This window comes from Numida meleagris, chromosome 4 (genome assembly GCF_002078875.1).
Source record: "Numida meleagris isolate 19003 breed g44 Domestic line chromosome 4, NumMel1.0, whole genome shotgun sequence".
Taxonomy (NCBI): domain Eukaryota; kingdom Metazoa; phylum Chordata; class Aves; order Galliformes; family Numididae; genus Numida; species Numida meleagris.
Window position 1 is genome coordinate 44,368,415 of NC_034412.1, and position 19,401 is coordinate 44,387,815.

Below are 19,401 nucleotides of genomic sequence, written 5' to 3' on the forward strand. Positions count from 1 at the left end.
AGAAGCTTCTCACATCATTGCTATTTTAACTCTCATTTCAGAAACACAGTGTAGAATGTCAGTGCTACTAATGGCCAAAGAAGAGCAGATTTTCAGTCTCCTGAATAAGCAGATACAATGAATAATTCCTTGTAGATCTGCTGATTTAAATTGCTCACTTGCAAACAGCACTGCATTTCAATCTTGAATCAAAGAATTTCCTTGCATGCTTTCAGTTGTATCTGGAGCAAAACATTACTGTAAAAAACATTTCCTTGTGTTGCAGTGGCAAGCATTAGGATGTCATATTAAAGAGTGTGCAGTTAGCTACCCTGTATGCTCCATCAGCATACGTGGAAAACGAGATACTATTTCACTGGTTTTACAGAAGGACAAAAATTCCTTCAAATGTGATTCTGGCTGATAGTTAAGAGCATTCCAACTAATAGTGGAAGCAACTAGAAACAGCGTTCCTATTTAACCAAAACAATTAAGGTTCTTGAAGATCTTTACTTGGTCATCGATAAATGAAACAAAATAGACTGACAGGGAACTTGGTGGAAAAGGCGTTGATTTAGGGGTTGGTCTAAAAATCAGAGGTAGCCATGAGAAGAAAATGTAAAAAATGTGAAGTTTGGGACACAGAATGTGTAAAATACAAGACTTCTGGGTCTCCCGAGTTCCTTGCATCTGTACAGACATCAGAAGGCAGAAAACAAGTTATGTTTTTCTCTTATTGTTTGTCTTGATGCCTTCCTGTTACTCTATTTTCTAAGCCTTTAAATTGTAATTGTTTAGAGTAATCTTTTCAGTTATTTTATGTAAGTTGTTCTGAAATGATCAGTATACATGGATTGCCAATACAATTACAGGGCAATAAGAATGCTATTCCTCCCCATGACACAGGAACTGAGAAAGCAAAAGAGAGGTTTTCATGCGGTATTTCTCTTCTCCATTAACTGAGGCAAAGCTCACATGTTTCCTTTCTGAACTAGTTGCAGCTGCAGGATCTTTGACCAATGATCTGAAGTCAGTTAATGCCTACTGAACAAAATGTATGGTAATTTATCGAGTTCCTGTAGCTCTTGGGCAGATTTCTAATAATCCCAAGAGCTTGACCATTAATTAGAGATATATCCTGTACTATGTAGCAGAGTAACAAAGGTTCCAGATGTTTCATTGCTCTTCAGTCAGATTGTGCCATCAGAACTCCAGTAAGACAAACATCTCTGTTTTTATCCTCCCAGACATAACCTGTGGCTGAGTCTAGATGCATGCAAATCTCTGAAGGCTTCTTATGTACAGGTTTTTGCTTTCTTTTACAGGTACATGGCCATTATTGATCCCTTGAAACCCAGGCTCTCTGCAACTGCTACCAAAGTGGTCATTGGGAGCATATGGATTTTGGCTTTCCTGTTGGCCTTTCCCCAGTGCCTCTACTCCATAACCAAGGTGATGCCTGGGAGAACTCTTTGCTATGTAGCATGGCCAGGTGGTCCAAAACAGCACTTCACGTAAGCATTTTTCTTTTCAACTTGTGATGTCTACACTTGAAATGGATACTACACACAAAATAACAAATGGCATTGAGAAATTAAAAATGGAATTGCTAAAGTTGGAAGATAGTGCATTTAAATGATAACTGGAAGAAAACTATTCTCTTCCATGAGCGTCTTTCTTTCCGTGTTGCAATGTTTACCATCACTGCTTCACTTAAGATGGCCACATCTATACAGACAGAGTTGGTTAGAAACGGGGACAGAATATACAACTCAAAGTAAGCTTATAGTTTATCCTAATGAGTAAAACAAGCCTCTCCTTGTCATAATCAGATTTTTTTTTTCTGATTCTATTTGGAACTTCATCCTGTTGCACTGTCACAACTACTTATCTCAGGTATGAGCTGGAATAAGAAAACTGTAATTCCTTCCACGTTCTGAAGGTGTAAAGCACCAGCCAATTAAATTGGATGTATCCTGTTTGTCCTTCTGGCAGTATCAGGAATAAGTGGTTACCTAGACATATAAACATTATTTCCCCTTTCAGATCCTCACTGGCATTTAAGATGAACTCTGTGTCCAAGGTTGAAAACCTGCATAGCCACACAGCATCAAATTTGACCTTTTGCCTTCCTTCAGGCAGGTGAAAGATGCTCTGATCATATATAATTTTTATCACTGTAGGAGCCATCCACAAGTACTTAATCTTAAGGGCAGCAAGGTCACTCTCAGTGACAGCTGGGAATTCTTCACTGATCATTCACCAGGATTTTATGTGATGATGACATTTAACAAAGACCTAGCAGGAGGCAAGAGAAGCTCTCTCTTTTTTTCCCCCAGTGCTCACACTGGCAGAGTTGACTGCGTTGCACATAGGCAACAGAAGGGCCATATGAAGTACAAATACAAAGGATGCCTCTGTATAAAGACAGTATTTAAATACTGGTTTTCTACTTTCATTTATGGTCCAGATTAGAACTCAAAACCCTTAGCTTGGCCTTAGGATACTTGACTGTGCAATAAATAAATCAGTTCAGCTAGTTATGGACAAAGATACCTTATATTCTGAAGTCATTAATCATTATTACTATGGTTGTTCTTAATTTTGCTAGTAGGAGTTCAGAATCATCACTAAAGACCCTTTAAAGCACTTGCATTAAAATGTAAATACATTTGCAGTGAAATTCAAGACTTTTTGAAAAAGACAGTGAAAGCACCAAGGACTAGCCCACCAATATAGAGCATGCTTCTCATAACAATAGCACTCTCTTTCCAGCAGCCCATTCCATCAGCTCTGAAAGCACTTACCAGCTTAATGCTTTTTCATTGCAGGTATCATGTCATTGTGATTCTGCTGGTCTACTGTTTTCCACTGCTTGTCATGGGCATCACTTATTCTGTAGTGGGAATTACCCTCTGGGGAGGAGAAATACCAGGTGACACGTCGGATAAATATCATGAGCAGCTCAAAGCTAAGAGAAAGGTACTGTTCCATTAAACCTCACTAAGAGAATTTTAATAACATCACCTGCAATTGTGATGCAAAGTATTGTGGTATTCTCTTTCAGAAACACAAAGGCATTTGAAATCAGAGTAATGAGACTGACTTCAGTTTTTTTAAAAAGACAAGTTTTCTTCTAAGTTCACTGGCTGATTTGTTGTATTTATTTTTTTCTAACTTCACTGTTCTTCATTAAATAAAGGCAACATTTGGATTTTAACTTCTTACTCCATATATAATGTGTGGTAAGTGTGTTTGATACTGGGAAAGTAAACCCAACTGTTTAGCCTTTATAGACCTAAAATTCTGAGTTTTGAACAGTGGGCTGGCAAACCATTAACTCCCCGTGGGTCAGATTCTCACTCTACTGACACTATTTATATCTATAGTGACACTTACTGCAATTTTCAATAGATTAGGGACCATGAATCTTTGGGATGATCGGTCTGTTAGTATTTAATGCTTTAGGTTTTATATCAATACCTTCTGGTGACAAATACATCAAATTACTTATTCCAGTAATTTTCTTTGAAAGTATTTGACTGTAAGTATCGCCTAGTCTAACAGGACTGCAGATTGCCTAAGACCAGAATATTTGACTGTTTCCAGTTCACTTTGCATGATGTTTCTATGTTGTAAAGTTTTCTTTTAACTTATTCTTAACTGCACAGGAGAAATATTTTGAAAGCAAAAAGAATGCAGAAAAAATAATAAGCAAGCGGCTCTGCTTTTTAAGTCTGATGATTTTTTTTTTTTACACCGAAGTCTATCTAGCTTTTAGGATTTGCAAAAAATTTACAATGAGGAGCACATTTTCAATTACCCCCTTGGCTTCCTGATACCTTCAGAGTTTGAACAGTGGTATCTGCTACCATGTATCTGCAGCATTAGCAGAGTGTAACTTGCTAGATACTGCCACAACAGGAAATCTTGTGCAAATACTGGGAAATACTGATGTTTCCATTTCTATCTGGATGCTCCCAAGAATATTAAAGCATTTTTTTCAGAGATACTACACAATAAAAGTAGTTATGGCAGAGGATACATGAACGATTAGGATTTTCCCACTCATATTTCTTCAGACTTGTAGGAGACAAACGTAAAAGCCTCTACATCAAGTTTCAGTTGTCAGAATGGCAGATATGCCTAGACATGTTCACAGTATCACATTCAGTGTTTCCCATGACACCAGAGCTAGGTGGGGATTTTTTTTGGGGGGGTGAGGAAGGGGGGAGTTCATATACCTCTTTTAGGAGGGCAAAATTTTAACTTATTTTAAGGAAGTGAATATATTTTGACTACTATTGTATTGTAATAGCTCAAAGATATTCTGGAATGTGAACTAAGAGGAAATAATGGAAAAGTAACCAATATGCTTTGACTATCTGCCCCCAAGTTAAATTATTGGACTCATTTCCAGAAATGCTGAAAGCATTTCAAAAAGATCAGCATTTCAGTCTTCACCATCATCCATAAAAAGTCCCACTCTATCATTACAGTCTTTGCTGTGCATGTTGTTTCTTACCCAAAGGTGTACGTTCAAAGTTACAAGATGACATTTGCTAAAGAACGTAAGCAGGAATTGCTTTTGCTGGTCAACTAACTGGGTTATTATCAATAAAGCCCTTCCAGCCTTTGAAAAAAGGAAGAAAATATTCAAGGAAGTGTGTGCGCGTGAAGACATTGAGATATATCACCTTGTATAACAGATATAGTTTGCAAAAGCAAGTGCAGAAAAAATTATTTAAAGCAGTAACTTGGAAAACCAGAAGATCTTATAATAACTGAGTAAATTAAACACCTTATTTCATACACAGTAAAGGCCTCTAAAGAGAAAAGCTGGCTCTTACTGTATGCTATGAAGAGTTCAATTAAATCACTTAAATAGTTTAAAAACAACTCTAGATATAAGCAAGAAAAGGAATCCTTGATTAAAGCATTTTAAATGTGAGAGTACTTCATGTCTTCGACACATGCAAAAATGAGCATCCAGTATGTGCAGACACATTTGTAACTTCATCAGCGACTTCATTGGCAGAACTCCATGACAGATCTTCAGTTCTACTGCTGCACTCCCCAACAGGATTTATGAAATGATTTATGTTTGGAAAGATGAATCATAATCAGTCATTCAGGGTAATAAACTAACAGACTAGAATCCAGATAAAACTATCCCTCAGTCAGCTGCTGGTAACAAAGCTATTGTTTTTTCTTTATTCAAACATAGAAACTGTATGTTTTTCTTGCTATTTAGTATGCAACTATCTCAGTACAAGGAAAGCCTGTACTGGCTGTGCTTACTACACAGGAGAACAATAACAGTAGGCAGCATGTTTCACATTATGCAAAGCATGTTTGATTAGGGCTGTTTGAAATGGTATTTAGCATTAAGAAACTAGTGAACAATTGATGTAAGACCTTTTAAAGAAACAATACTTGCCAAGAAAAGATTTGAAGCTCGAGAAAGTTGACAGTAGATATTCTCATCAATTGGTACATCCAACAGTGTGACACACTCTGAATTCTTCTGAAAGCAACCTCAGAGAATAGAGAATACAAAGAATTTCATTGTACATGCTATAGCTTGGACAACACAAAGTCATACTTAGTACACTTAAGGGTCAAAGACTTGACATTTTTAGAAATTCAGGAGTGGATAAGAATACTGATATGAGGAAACATTCTGAGACAAGGTATTTCATGACAGAAACTAATCATGTACTTTTCATATAATCTGTCAGTTCAGGGATAAGCATTAGACCAGGGGCTTCAGATCTCAGTCTGTTTTCAGTCACTTTCTGTACTACTTCATGCTTCAGCATTTGAACCACATCTTCTCCTCTTCTTCCTCTTCTTTTTCTTTACTCTTTTCCTGGACAGATCACATGCCTCAGGGACCTACCCATTTAATTAGACTTACTCTCAGATGTTTTCTCCCCAATCTGTTTTCTAACCTTACATTCCAATCCCTCTTCAAATTTAAGTAACCTATAAGAAGGAATAATCATGCACTGTAAATCAAATTAATCCATTATTTTCTTTGTCAAGAGATGCAGTTCTGATAAGACTTTTTCTGGAAAAAAAAATAAAGTTTCTCAACAGAAAATACCATTGCCTCGTCACAGTAGGAAGAATACACAAGAACTGGAAGTACTCTCCTTAGTGTATCTGTCCTTTACAATTCTCCTTACCTCTGATAATTTTATAGTAATACTTCACTGTTTTTTGGGGGTTTTGTTTTGTTTTGTTTTTACAATTTTCATGATTCCTCCATATTTATTTTTATTTAACAAACACTGCTATCTGAAAACAAAATACATTGCCTCAAGTACACATCACTCAAAATTTCCATATGGGAAGCTCTTACTATATAAACAGGAATAGCCAGGTGAAGTGTTAGAAGGACTACAATATTAAATATTAAAAAGTAATTCCAAAATTTTAAAATAATTTTCTGAAATACACACGAATTTTTTTTTATTATTATTTTTCTGCAGACTACAGAAATAAGCAACAAATAGGATATAAGCAAATCATGTCTGGAAGAATCAGTGAGCACTTTGCACATCGCCAATCACACTTAGCTCTCTCATGGATTTAGAGAATGACGATCAAGGTTCATATGAGGAGAGACTAAAATGGCTCAGACTTCTCAGTCTGGAGAAGGAAAACCTTCTCAGTCTGGAGAAGGAAACCAAGGGTGAGATGATTTAGGTTTACAGATTCATGAAGGTGGTGGATAAAATGACTGAAGGACTGGTGGTCAACATAGCCTGAAATGCAAGAGCTAAGAAGTGCTCAACAAAATTAGTCAGAGTGCAGCTTAAAGCATGTAAAAAGAAAGAGTACCTAAGAGAACAAATTATTGAGCGCTTACTAAGGTTTATAGAGAATTGGAAAAACAAAGTCATACCCATAGCCTAAAATTTATTAGCCAAAAATAGGTGATGAAAACATCACACTATGAACTCATATCTCATGGTAAGTAATTCTGAAATCAAAGATCCTTACTGTTAGCAAGCAATCACTAAGTCTTGACGCACAGACTAGTTAGGTATTGGCTTATTCACAAAGATGCACATGGAAGTTTGGATTCTAACATTAAAAAAAATAGTTTTGATACTGTGGGTCCAAGGCATTGTCTTTCATGTGACTTCCTATTTCCAACACCATCTTGAAAACCCATTTTTTCCTAGACATTTGTTCAGGTCTATTCAAGATTAGAAAATATTTGCCAGTGAAAGTTACGAAGACATGGTAAGTTTTTCTTCCCAGTAACTTAAGCAGTCAGTATTGTCTGAGCTTCTCCCAGCAAGAGGACAAGCATTCTAGTCTCCAAGAAGTCATTTATATACATGATATATTCAATGTTCAAAATGACATAAGGGATTTAAACTGTTCAACATAATAGAAGGTCACTACAATGTGATTATCCTAAAGAGCAGTTGCAATCAACTGCTCTACACACTTTTGTACTATATATTTGAAAGGACAACCCTCGCGTTCACAGCTGATGTCTTAATTTGTACTGAATCATCACCTATGTTTTTTAAAAGTTAAACACTAACAGAATTTTTTGAGGTAATGGCCTGCCAAGGCTGAGCACCTGTCTAAATATTCACTTGTCTACATTACTCACACACAGAGAATCAAGTCCTGGAGTGCACAGGCACAGAAGGATGGCATCTAGGTTACAACTCATGCAAACTGACCGTGTAACAGCAGACTGTGGGAAAGACACATTAACTTCTTGTCTTTCCAACTACTTATTTTTCCATGTGGAATGAATACTTTCACCTAACAGATTTGTGCTTGCACTTCATGGACAGAACTGACTGAGACAGTGATGCAGTAGCATGTTGCTTATATACTTACAGCATGCCACTTCCAGAACTGTGCAAACATGCACAAAGGGACACAAGAGACACTCCACGGGAAAAGACTCCTTCACTCTGGTTGATTTTACATTTCTCTGAGTGGTGAGTGAAATGACCTACCCATTTTATCGTGAAGTAATGAGGTGCAGAAACCTAATTTGTTATGAATACTATATGCCTCATGCCAAAAATAAATGTCTGTGTAATTTTTTGGTCCATCAGGAATCCTCTCCTACAAATGGGTCTACTCTTTGACCTTGCAGAGATTGACAAGGAAAACAAAATGTAGAAAAACAGAGAAGAATATGTTATAACAGAAAAAGAGAAAAGAGGAAGGTGAAGCATTAAATTCCATTTTATCAACAGGTAGTCTCACTGATACTGTATGGATGACTGTATAGTTTGAGTATCTGAAATTTCTTCTAAGCAGGTGACTTACCACCACTATAAAGTGGTTATTCTCCTTACTGACTCAGATGTCTGTTTGAGGATCAGCACCTCCTACAGAAGCGTTTCCAAAATATTCACCTTCTAAGTCAAAAGCAGAAGGAAAAATGTTGCACTGTAAATACATATTGTTTTGGAAAGCCACGTAAGTGACTGTATGAAAGCATGCTGAAGAATAGGGAGGGGAAGAACAGAAAGCATTTAGAGCAAGTCTAGAAATTAAAGGTAGGTCAGTTTCACTAGTGGCATGACTCAGGTGAGACTGTTCACTCAGATGTGCTATCACAGACCGTTTCTCAACACGTGAGGCCTTCATGACAGGTCACGCAAGCATATATTGCTATGATCAAAAATAACCCTGAAATTCTTTAGTCTGTTCAGGCCCAATACCCTGTATTTTCTGCATGGGATAAAAAGGACAGATGGACTACTCTAGATGGCTTCGTATTTGATGGAAATTATTCTTTGTTTTATGAGATGTGAAACTAATAACAAGCATGAGGAATTACAAAGCCATTCCTCTCAAAAGTTCTTTTCAAAGCTTCATTTGTACTTCAGCTGTCATAAAACAGTCATAGCGCAGGTGAGGTAGCACCACTGACAACAGAAGACAGCATTTGCAATTGAGGCAGTACTGGTAAGCTCTATGAAGTAAATACATGAAAAGGTATTTAATGTGGCAGACTTTTTTGAGATTGAACAGCTTTTTTATTTTTATTTGCTTTATGAAAAGGAAATGAATGGGATTAAACAGGCACCAGCTTTTGAGGCTCCTACGAGGCAAACCTCATTCCTACTTTGCCAGACACTGGAAGACACTGAACAGCTTCCAGGGCTCCTTCTGCTTACTCCTTGGATGTCACTTCATCTCTGTCAATATTAAAAAGTTAAATAAAAGTAGAACAGGAACAAGCCTCAGGGCCCCAGATTTGTCATAACAGGTGACCTTAACAAAATTCTGATACCATCTTAAGCCTACATCTTAAAATCATTTTGCCTTCTGGACTGCTACATCTCAGTGAGAGTGTTCTAACATCTTGCTGCCCGGGGTCCCAGTTTCCAGGCTAAATCTGTTTATGGGCAGCTCTGTTTATGCCAGCACTTTTTGTTAGCTTAATTAATTGCTTATTACCTCTCACTGCTGTCACCTCCACAGATATTTCTACAAATCCCTCTCTCAGCGTTTATTTACATTCACTAAATAAATGAAATGTGCTCTTCTGGTCTTTTATATGATAACATCTATAAGCAAATAAACTAAAAATAATACAATCCAAAAGGCTTTCTATACAAAATAATAGCCTGTATTTCTATTTTGAAGATAACCAGGGATACCTATTTCACTTCAGGTTCAAGAGGGCAGTTTCCCTTGAGAGGAACCCACATAAAGGAGACCAAGTATAGGGATACTTGTGGATAATTCATTAGCGTTATTCAGCACAGTTTAATTATTATTGCACTGTTCAATATGATGTCTTATTTCAAGGAAAGTTCATATGTACTGACCTTTCTGAAGACTTATGTGGAAAATTCAGATGAGTTCTATAACATTAGCAAGGATGCCTATAATGTCGTCCCTCTTCAAAGGGGAAACAAACAAACAAAAAACAGAAACCAAAAAAAATTAGCCGCCTTCTTTAAAGGAAAAGTTATACCTGGACATGTTTATAATCAAAGTCACTGACAAAGCTATGTTCCATTCGGGTATTTAATTCAAACAACAGAAAATAGAACAAACTTATATCTCACCTTATAAGCCATTCCTTGTATTCCCTGTGTAATATACATACAGGCCTTCAACACTGTATATCAGAAGAGCCTTTAGCAGACTCATTTAACAAAATTCAGAAGAGCCATTCTTGAGAAAAGCTCAGAGCCATCCAGCATTAGAGAAGCGTAATTAAAAATAGCAGCAGTTAAAATCTCTCGTGAAAAAAAAATGTCAGAAGTGCTTTGATTTTGGGGAAAATATATATATTTTAGCATCTGTAAGACTGCAATCACATTCAAAGCTACTTCATACAAGGACAAACTTTTTCATCTTTACAGCTCAAATAACAAAACAAGTGACTGTGAATTCTGTCTGAAGCAAGTGATTCTGCAAACTGAAATGAAAAGTAGTTTATTCCAAGAAACTGAGAAAAAAAATGGACAGTGTAAGCCAGAAGAATTAAGTGATTTACAGTGCAGCGGAATTGACGTGGTTACTATGTGACTGAAAGACTACCTACATTTTCAAGTTCTCTGATTCCTTCCCTTTCTGAATCTGCATCTACTTCAGATATTAAGAATCCCTCCTTTCTAAAAGAGCAGAGAAAATACCTAAACTTGTAAAACTTATATGAAAATTCACAGCACTTACATCTCAGAAAACAGTCCAATCTCTATCCTAAAGCCAGTAGTTACCTTTAAATCCTAATTTTCTTTCAAAAGATGAATATCTTACTCCAAATAAGTGCTGTAGAAAAGCAAAAAACATAACAGTGTTCCCTTCTCTTTGATGTTTAGTGCACAAATGCCATATATGTCCCCAAGGCTGGGATGTGGATTTGCTGTTTGCATGCTAATGTGTTGGCGGAAACCAGTTGTGCAGTGTTAATTTGGAATTTTGCATCTTTCAAAAGAGCACAGAGCAGAAAAAAAAACACATTATGACTCCCAGAGATTATCTCTGAAAATGTTTAAGTTGTATTTGTGAATAAATAACATCCATGAGCAGGTAAATGAAGAAATTCTTACACGGTATGAGTTGTTGAATTATTCGCTCTGCTTCTCATTTACATCTGTGTAACCTAGGAGTAAGTAAAAGTTCTGAAATCAATGACATTATAGAACCTGAAACTGCAAAAGAAATCAGTAGCCAAATCCCTGACCTTGTGGAAGTAGCAGTATCGAAGATGACTTAGGCAATGAAGTTACAAAGCAAATTGAAAACGAAACGCTTCCCTGACTTAAGTCTTAGGTACTAATGGCAAATCAATGTGTTGTGAAGTGAATTGCTCTTGCCCATCTCCCTCTACAGCATCTGAACCTCTCAGAAAAGTATCTTCTATTCTTAATCTCACAAGAGTATTTTCAATGCTGCATCTCAGACTTTTTTCTAGCTATTTTTCATGCAAAGTAAAAACAGGAGAAAAGAACATATTTGCTGTTGTTTCTGAGTGTAATAGGATCTGTTAGCTCTTTTTTCCCCACTTGTACTGTTTCAGATGTTTCTCAACACAGACAAACACAAACTGCAACTTCAGTACACGTATAGGTTTTTTTGCTCTTTTAAATACATTTTGTTCTAATTATGTAACATGTATTAATGAAAGAATGCTTCTTACTCAGAAGTGAAGGATTTAAATGAACAGACAACACTACAAAACTTTTTTTTTTTTTTTTTTTTTTTTTTTACAGACAGGGCTTTTCTAAGACATAGGCAGAATTACATCAATACTGGCAAAAACTGGCATAAAAATAGAAAATACTTAGATTTTCCATTATATTCCAAATCTAGACTCAAAACTTCCACTGAGGTTGTACAATGGCTGAGAGACTGAGTACAATTAATTTTAACAGAAAACAGAAGTCCTGGAACAAAGACATCCCTTTCCTCCAGCCACGCTGCCTATAGTACACAAGGGGTGGTTGAACAGAGCACCAGGGTGACTCAGTACCACCAGAACACTGCTTGGTGGCACCCACTGCCATCACGTTTTGGAAAGCTCCGCTGTGCAACAGTGGCAGGAGAGCTAGACTCAAAGAACAACTGAATCCAGGCATTCTCTGGTTTGCTTACTTTAGTGATGTTTCCCACTTCGTATCATCTGAAATACAGGTTGGTCTAAATATTCCTCACAAAAAAAAAATTAAGGCTCACTTTGCAAGTTCATCTGTAGAGTTTAAAGGAGTCCTTTGGGACTTTTTTTTTTTTTTGTGAATCATCACAGTACAAAGACAACTGGGCTTTTCCAGCAAATTCATATTCACCCATTTCATTTATTTTCCTTTCGCTTTAACTGAGCCTGTTTACTGGCATTCATTCATCAGGACCCATACTAAGAAAAATCAGGGTTTACAGACCTGGAAGGCTATTCCTGTTCACAGTATTGATATCTTCAGGAAGTGAAACGTAACACTGTTTGGAAAGACCAAGGGGGTGGACAAGAACGACAGCTATAAACTGTGAGGTGCTGTCCTGCACAGTGGGCATGCCTGTCTCTAAAAGAAGAATCTGGGAATCATTTCCCCCTTTTTCAGCTTCCTCTTGTTCTTCTTTTCCAGCATTTCTGCCAATGCATACACATTCTTAGCCCATGAATGAGGACAGAAAAGGGCTTTTTGACTTCTCTTATAGCTTTTGTGGTTTACTTCAAATTCAACTCTCACTCCCCTGTGTTTCAAACAATTTTATGCCACACAGACTTGCAACGTCTAACTTATATTCTCCCAAGGCAATGTGTCAATAAGTGCGCTGTCCTATAAATACTCAAAATAACAGCAACTTATCTTCAACTTTAACATAAAGAACTTTTTAAAATGTTCTTTCTTGCTTAAAAAAAAAGAGTACTTCTTTCTTCTAGGAAAAAAACTTCACACAATAAGGTAATCTCAATGCACGTCTTCTCCTAAACATACATATTTCAGTGTATTATTCACTTCAGTGAAGCTCAGATTGATACAAGCCGATCTGAAAGGAGAATTTTTTTTTTTTTTGCTGATTTTACTGCCAGTAAAGATGAGTGTTGTGTGCAGTGGTTATTTTTTGTCTTTAAGGAAAAAAAGGAGACAAAAATCATGCCTCAATAACTTCCGTCTTGTACCTAAGTTTTTCCAGTGATAAATTATTCTAAGAATAATTTCATGTGCACAATGGGTACTGCAAGATTGTTGATTAAATGTCGAGGCAAGTCATTAAATTTTCAGCTGTTCTGAAATTAAAGAATCCCTGGACAGTGTTGAAGTAATACTGATTCCCATCAGAAATAAAAATGCAGTAGCAGATGAAGTGCACCTGTAAATCACTGTATGGATTTGCAAAGAGATCAAGGATTGTGGTGGAACTATGGAATTAGGTCTTCTACCTAACGTGTGCAACAGGTGCAAGGCACAGGAATTCCATGAGAATATTGAAGTTATGTCTGAAGGAGTAGAACAGACACTCTGTTTAAGGCATTAAGACTGTGACCTCACAGCATATTTTCATGACGCTGTTTCAGATATATAATTTAGTCCAGAAATGTCACATACAGTCATATCCTCCTCCCTTCTCAAAATAATAATAATCCTGGCATCTTTGCCCTCACAGATAGTCCCATATATATCTATACATGCCCAGATAAAGACACACAGATGTACGCTCAAAGAAGGTAAAAGTAATACTATGTTTTGGTGTGTTGCCTTCCTTTATAAGAATACTCATCATCCTTCTGCAATGACTTACAGCTACCTGATGAAAAGTACTTTGGAAAAAAACAACTATAAATGTCATTTTATGTATGGACAAAGGTAAATACGCATCAACCATCACTTAAAATTGCAAAAGTTATCAGCAATAACAAGCATTCTAATCTTGTACAATACAGATGGCCTGCAGAGAAGTGTATAAATTGGTGCCAGATATTAAATTGCTTTATGATTTCAACAAAACGATAAGAGTAGTGTCACGATGCTGGTGTAAATTGATCTAACTGCGATAGCTGATGTTTTCTAAGTATATCAACCTAAGCCACATAGGCATAGGAAATTTCAGGTCTCCATTTGGTTGGTTGGTTGTTTTTTTCTGGTAAAACTGTTAATAGCAGAAAACAGTGCCTTGTACAGAGAAATGATAGCAACTGTTGAGAGCAATCTCTGGTATTCCTCAGTCTTCACAGTACAAATGAACAAGAGAATGCTCAGCACAGCCCTCTCATGACTGGTTTTATTATATTTATAGAAAGATAATCTGCTGTGTGATTGTGACACATCACACTGGAAATAGTAGCTAGGCTAGCAGTTGGCACAGCTGAAAAGGGGAAGAAGTAGCAAAAGCTTAATGTGACAACTTTGCCTCATTTGTGCCATGCACAAAACAGAGCTACTCTTCAGTTGTATTTAACAGAAACTGTGGAAGCCGATAGATTGTTACAACACAACAAGCAGTAAACACCAGCCAAGGAAATTGTTAGCCTCCAAAATTAAAGAGGATGCTGCTGTTGCTCATTTCCTACAACTGAGTGTTGATTTAAATCACATCTACTAATTGGGAACAAGGAATTTACTTGCGGACCACAACAGAAAATGACACATAGGTCAATAAAGGCCACAGTATGGTGTTCAAATTAAAAAACCTGTAACCTTTTTCAAGATCTTAACATAGAATAAAGTAATATTTTAGATACCCAAATACAAGAAAGCAAATACATTTATTGTAAAAATGAATACAGATGATGTCAGAAGAACTTTTCCTATTATTTTATTTAGGAAATAGAAGATATAAGAAGTATAAGAATATAAGAGTTAACTTATGTTAAATACTAGTTAGAATTAAAAAAAAAGAAAAAAGAGTGAAGTATATTATAAAACGGAATTCTTATTTCTTTCCTTCAGGTGGTAAAAATGATGATTGTGGTTGTGATGACATTTGCCATCTGTTGGCTGCCCTACCACGCTTACTTCATAGTTACTGGGATCTATCAACAATTAAATCGGTGGAAATACATTCAGCAAATCTATTTGGCCAGTTTTTGGCTTGCCATGAGTTCTACTATGTACAATCCTATTATCTACTGCTGTCTTAATAAAAGGTAAGAACCAGTTACAAAACAGTTGGTATGTATGTATTTGATGAGAAAATAAATGGCTTAAATGTGGTAAAAGAAAGAACTTTCACTTCAACAGTTTTCAGTTACTGGGGAGAAAAAAAAAGTCTTTCTTTGGATTCCTATCAGGTACAAACTTGAAGAGCCAAGTGCAAATTCCCAGTAGATACGCTGCTACAAATGAAGTTTCAGAGAAAAATTCACTATTTAGAGATCACCCTTTTCTGTTTCCAACTGTTAAATTTGACATCTACAGCAATGTTTTATTTTTTTGGCTTGCAAAAACATTGCAATGTAAAGAAATAATGGAAGTTACTTGTGAAGTACAGTACAATCTGTTTGTTCACTTCCACATTGTAAACAAATTTATTTGCAGTACTGGAAGGATATAACATAAAATGCTATTTACTGCATATGTTATACGTAAATGTTTGATTTCTACTATATTCCAAGGTCCGTAGCAGGCTAATGAAACATATTTATATTTTCGTTACTCAGTATAATGTTATAGTACTGCTTGATGGTGATGCATGAAAAGTCAGGTATTATTACGTCTCCTCCATTTCAAAAGGCATGGACCCTGCTGAATGTTATGGGTACTTGGCAATTCGAGACAACTGGACTGCAGAATGAACTCCTATTCTTCATTTCATCTTGAAGGACCAGGATCTAACAGAGCAACATCCTAGCTGTCTCGCATTGTTCAGTGTTCCTTCTAGTCTTACTGAATAAAGACTATTACAAACAGTGAATTAGTCCACAAACTCAGTCAGCACGAATCAGTCTTCAATAAGTAACCTCAAAGATTATTTCAGATTTGCTTTGTATAAGTAGCCATTGTCAAGTTAAACCTGCCTCCTTAATCAGGAGTAGGCTACAAAGCTTAACATTCAGTCTTTTGAAATACCAATGCCTGATTTCTTAAAACTTTCTGATCCTTTCTAATCACTTACGTCCTACAATTGCTTAAGCAAGAGCTTAAGTTTTAGCATCTCAGACCAAAATGCTTACTCAAACAGCAAATTTCCTATTCATTTCAATGGAGATCAGATATCACTAGACATCTAGTGTCCGCAAAAACAAAAACCAAAGAACTAGGTCTCATATTTTCTTATTTACTACCACATCATCTCTAAAACATTGTCATTTACTTCAAAAACACTTTTATGGCAGTTACAGAAGACATTATCTATAAAAAAATTAATATCGATTGTGTGATTTAAGTATATGCTGACATTCGTACATTGCAAAATTACTCACCTAGATTAAGGAATGCAAATCAACAAAAATCTTTGCAATTTTGAGACACATTAAAAGATCTCCTGGTTCAAAATTCAATGCAAGAACGACATAGTGGTGACAGTTTAATTATAATTAAATTTTGTATTGAACTTAAGAAGCCTGAATATCTGCTTCTTTTTCATACAGTACGAAAAGGAAAGCCTTTTGCTGGGAGTCAGGCCTATTCATGCAGTAGCGTTTATTACTTCTGCTGGATCTGGTATCAGACAGGGTTATAATAGCTATCCCCAGCCTCATCTTCCAGGCTAATCAGGATATTACTTATGTATCTAAATAAAGATAGCAGTATTTCAAGAGGAAGAAAAACAAACCCTGAATAAGAAAGAGGATAGAAAGTGTGATGAAAAAGATACTTCCTAAAGATATTTGGGTTTTACGGCTTCCTACACTAAACCTAATTCCATTAGAGATTCATTCTTTATTTTGCTACTACTTTTATGTTTGGACTGCATATAAACGGAGGAATGATGAATAGCATGCTACATGGTCATTTGTAATCATACAACTCGGTACCAAAGTATGAAATAATAATTTTTAATTAATGTATTTATCTGCCTCTGAACAACTGAGGAGGAAGGATAATTAGTTCTGGAAGATCAGTTTTCACTGAAAATTCATACACGTTTTTATCTGTAGTTATCACTGTGGTAGCAGTACCATTGCTACAAAAAGCTCACACACAATAAGCAACACAGAAATGTAGTTGAAACAAAACCAACAGAAGCAATAGAAGCCCATTATGTTTTAGGTCTAGGTGAGAAGATGCTCTCTTTCAGGTTACACAAATACACTGTGAGTTGTTTTTCTTTTGTTTTTCTGATATTTAATTTCTATGATGCAAAGGCTTACACCCAAAAAATTATAATAGTTCTTCTATTTAATCTCTGCCTCTGATTTGAACTAATAAGAAGTATCCACACATGAATACTGCAAGCACCAATGTGCTAAAGCCTTGAAATTCTTTCCTGCTTGTACATCGTTCACATTCAGTTTTCAGGTTTTCTAGGATCTTGATTATTGCAAATGATTTTCCAAATATTTTATGCAAATCATTACTAGTCATTACATAATTCCCACTCAACCTTCTCTAACATAGAAGGAAACAGCAGAGATATTGGAACCTGGAAGCTGGATTGTTGTTTTAGAGAAAAGGATGGGATGCTACAAAGTTTCTGCTAAAAAAAGACAAAATACAGGCATAGGTTTCATCACAAGTCAATCAGAACAATTTCTATGAAGACAGCTCTACGAGAGCTGACATCTAATTGTTTATATCTTTATTTTTAGGCATGGGGAAAGGAAGACAAATTGATTATCAGGAAAATGTCCCAGCAGCGAAAATAAATAGAAATATCAGAAATAGAAAAGACCTGTTATCACTATCATTTTTTTTCCTACCTATACTTCAGCCAAGGAAACTTCCACTGACTTCCACACAGGCATCATCAGGAGCAAAATAATAAGCTGAGTGTGTTAAGTTAGTACTGTGTATGTTTTCAGATGAAGGCTCACACCTGGCTCTCACAAGCAGTCTTTCACCAAGTACCTTTCTTCCCAGGTTCCGAGCTGGCTTCAAGAGAGCTTTCCGCTGGTGCCCCTTCATTGAGGTGTCCAGCCATGACGAACTAGAGCTCAAGGCTGCCAGGTTTCATCCCACCCGGCAAAGCAGTCTATATGCTGTGTCCAGAATGGAGTCCAGCACAACAGTAGTGCTCGACACCAACGATGGAGACAACTCCCATCCCAGTCGCAAGAAAAAAGCAGCTCCAAGGAATGCGAATTTCAGTGTTTGTTCACGGAGGAATTCCAAGGCTGTCTCCACAGCCTCAAGTTTCGTCAGTTCACTGTACACAGCAGGAGATGATTACTCCTAAGCATTTCTTGGTGACACTTGCTAGAAGAGCAGCACTGGACATGCAAGACTCAGTGCTCACTTACTTTGGAGTTAGATACTAATTCCACAGGAAAAACATATTTCAACTGACGAACCTCAGCTACAAATATCATGAGACTGTTAAACCTCACCTACTTTTCTGCTTTGGAGAGAAAAAGGAACTTGACATAGTTATTCATCAGTCCAAAAGCACAGTCACACTTCATGCACAGTGTTGTTTGTAAGCATTACATAAAACAAGTTAAAGGCACAAAAAGCACTGTTTCAGCTACTGACCTGTTGCATTTACTGAAATGTAACAAGTTCCTTAATTTACTGAACTTTAGGCAGTCTTCTGTCTTGAGTGTATTAATTTGACAATAACAAAGTTACATAAGATCTGATTTAAAATATTTGTTTACAATAGAGATTTAATGAGACAAATCTATTCAGTTATTTTTTTAGCTTTATCCCTGCACAAGTAGGCAAGATATAGTTCATCCCTATCTATAACAATATTATTTAAGAATTTAGGGAGTGACTGACTACAGCTGTGCAAAGAAAGTCAGTCTTAACTGAAAGGTGACCAGAGTGTGGTCTAAGTTTTAGATAAAAGGCTATAGGTTTGGTTGCATTGATGGCTGTATCAGTTGCATGGACCAACTGGTTGTGCAAATGCTTGCCATCAAGCAGTCAATCAAAACTCTATGAAAACACTGTGAATGTCTTCCTGAGTCACAGACAGCATGGTGGGAGTGTACATGGGGCTAAGACCAACACAGTATAAAAAGCAAACATGGAAAACTTTGAAGAATGCAAGGCTTGAGCTTCAACCCACGTATGTATCCTTTTCCAGCAACTGGAGATGCCAACCACCATGGTGGTGAGCAGGTATAGAGACCAGTAATTAGAATCATGTTTGTATTGCGATTCACCCATACAGTGCAACTTGTACTCATACTGTGATTTCAGTGTATCACTGCATCACTGGACTAAATCAAAATCACATGCAACATCAACTAACCCCAAGTAAGTAAATTTGATAGTAAGCAGTAACCCCTCACATTCAGAATAACTGAAATAATCTGGTCATAGTGAATTTGATTCTTATATGTATATATATTTTATATACGCA

General features: G+C 36.5%; 1 protein-coding gene across 1 annotated transcript in view; it reads left to right on the top strand.

The window, feature by feature from the left end:
* TACR3 (tachykinin receptor 3) overlaps window positions 1-18,267 on the top strand; it is a 33,066-nt gene extending 14,799 nt beyond the window's left edge. The window contains exons 3-6 of the mRNA XM_021397075.1: window positions 1,305-1,493; window positions 2,811-2,961; window positions 14,880-15,076; window positions 17,952-18,267. Of these exons, the coding sequence (XP_021252750.1) occupies window positions 1,305-1,493; window positions 2,811-2,961; window positions 14,880-15,076; window positions 17,952-18,267 (853 nt within the window). The remainder of the gene's footprint in view (window positions 1-1,304; window positions 1,494-2,810; window positions 2,962-14,879; window positions 15,077-17,951) is intronic.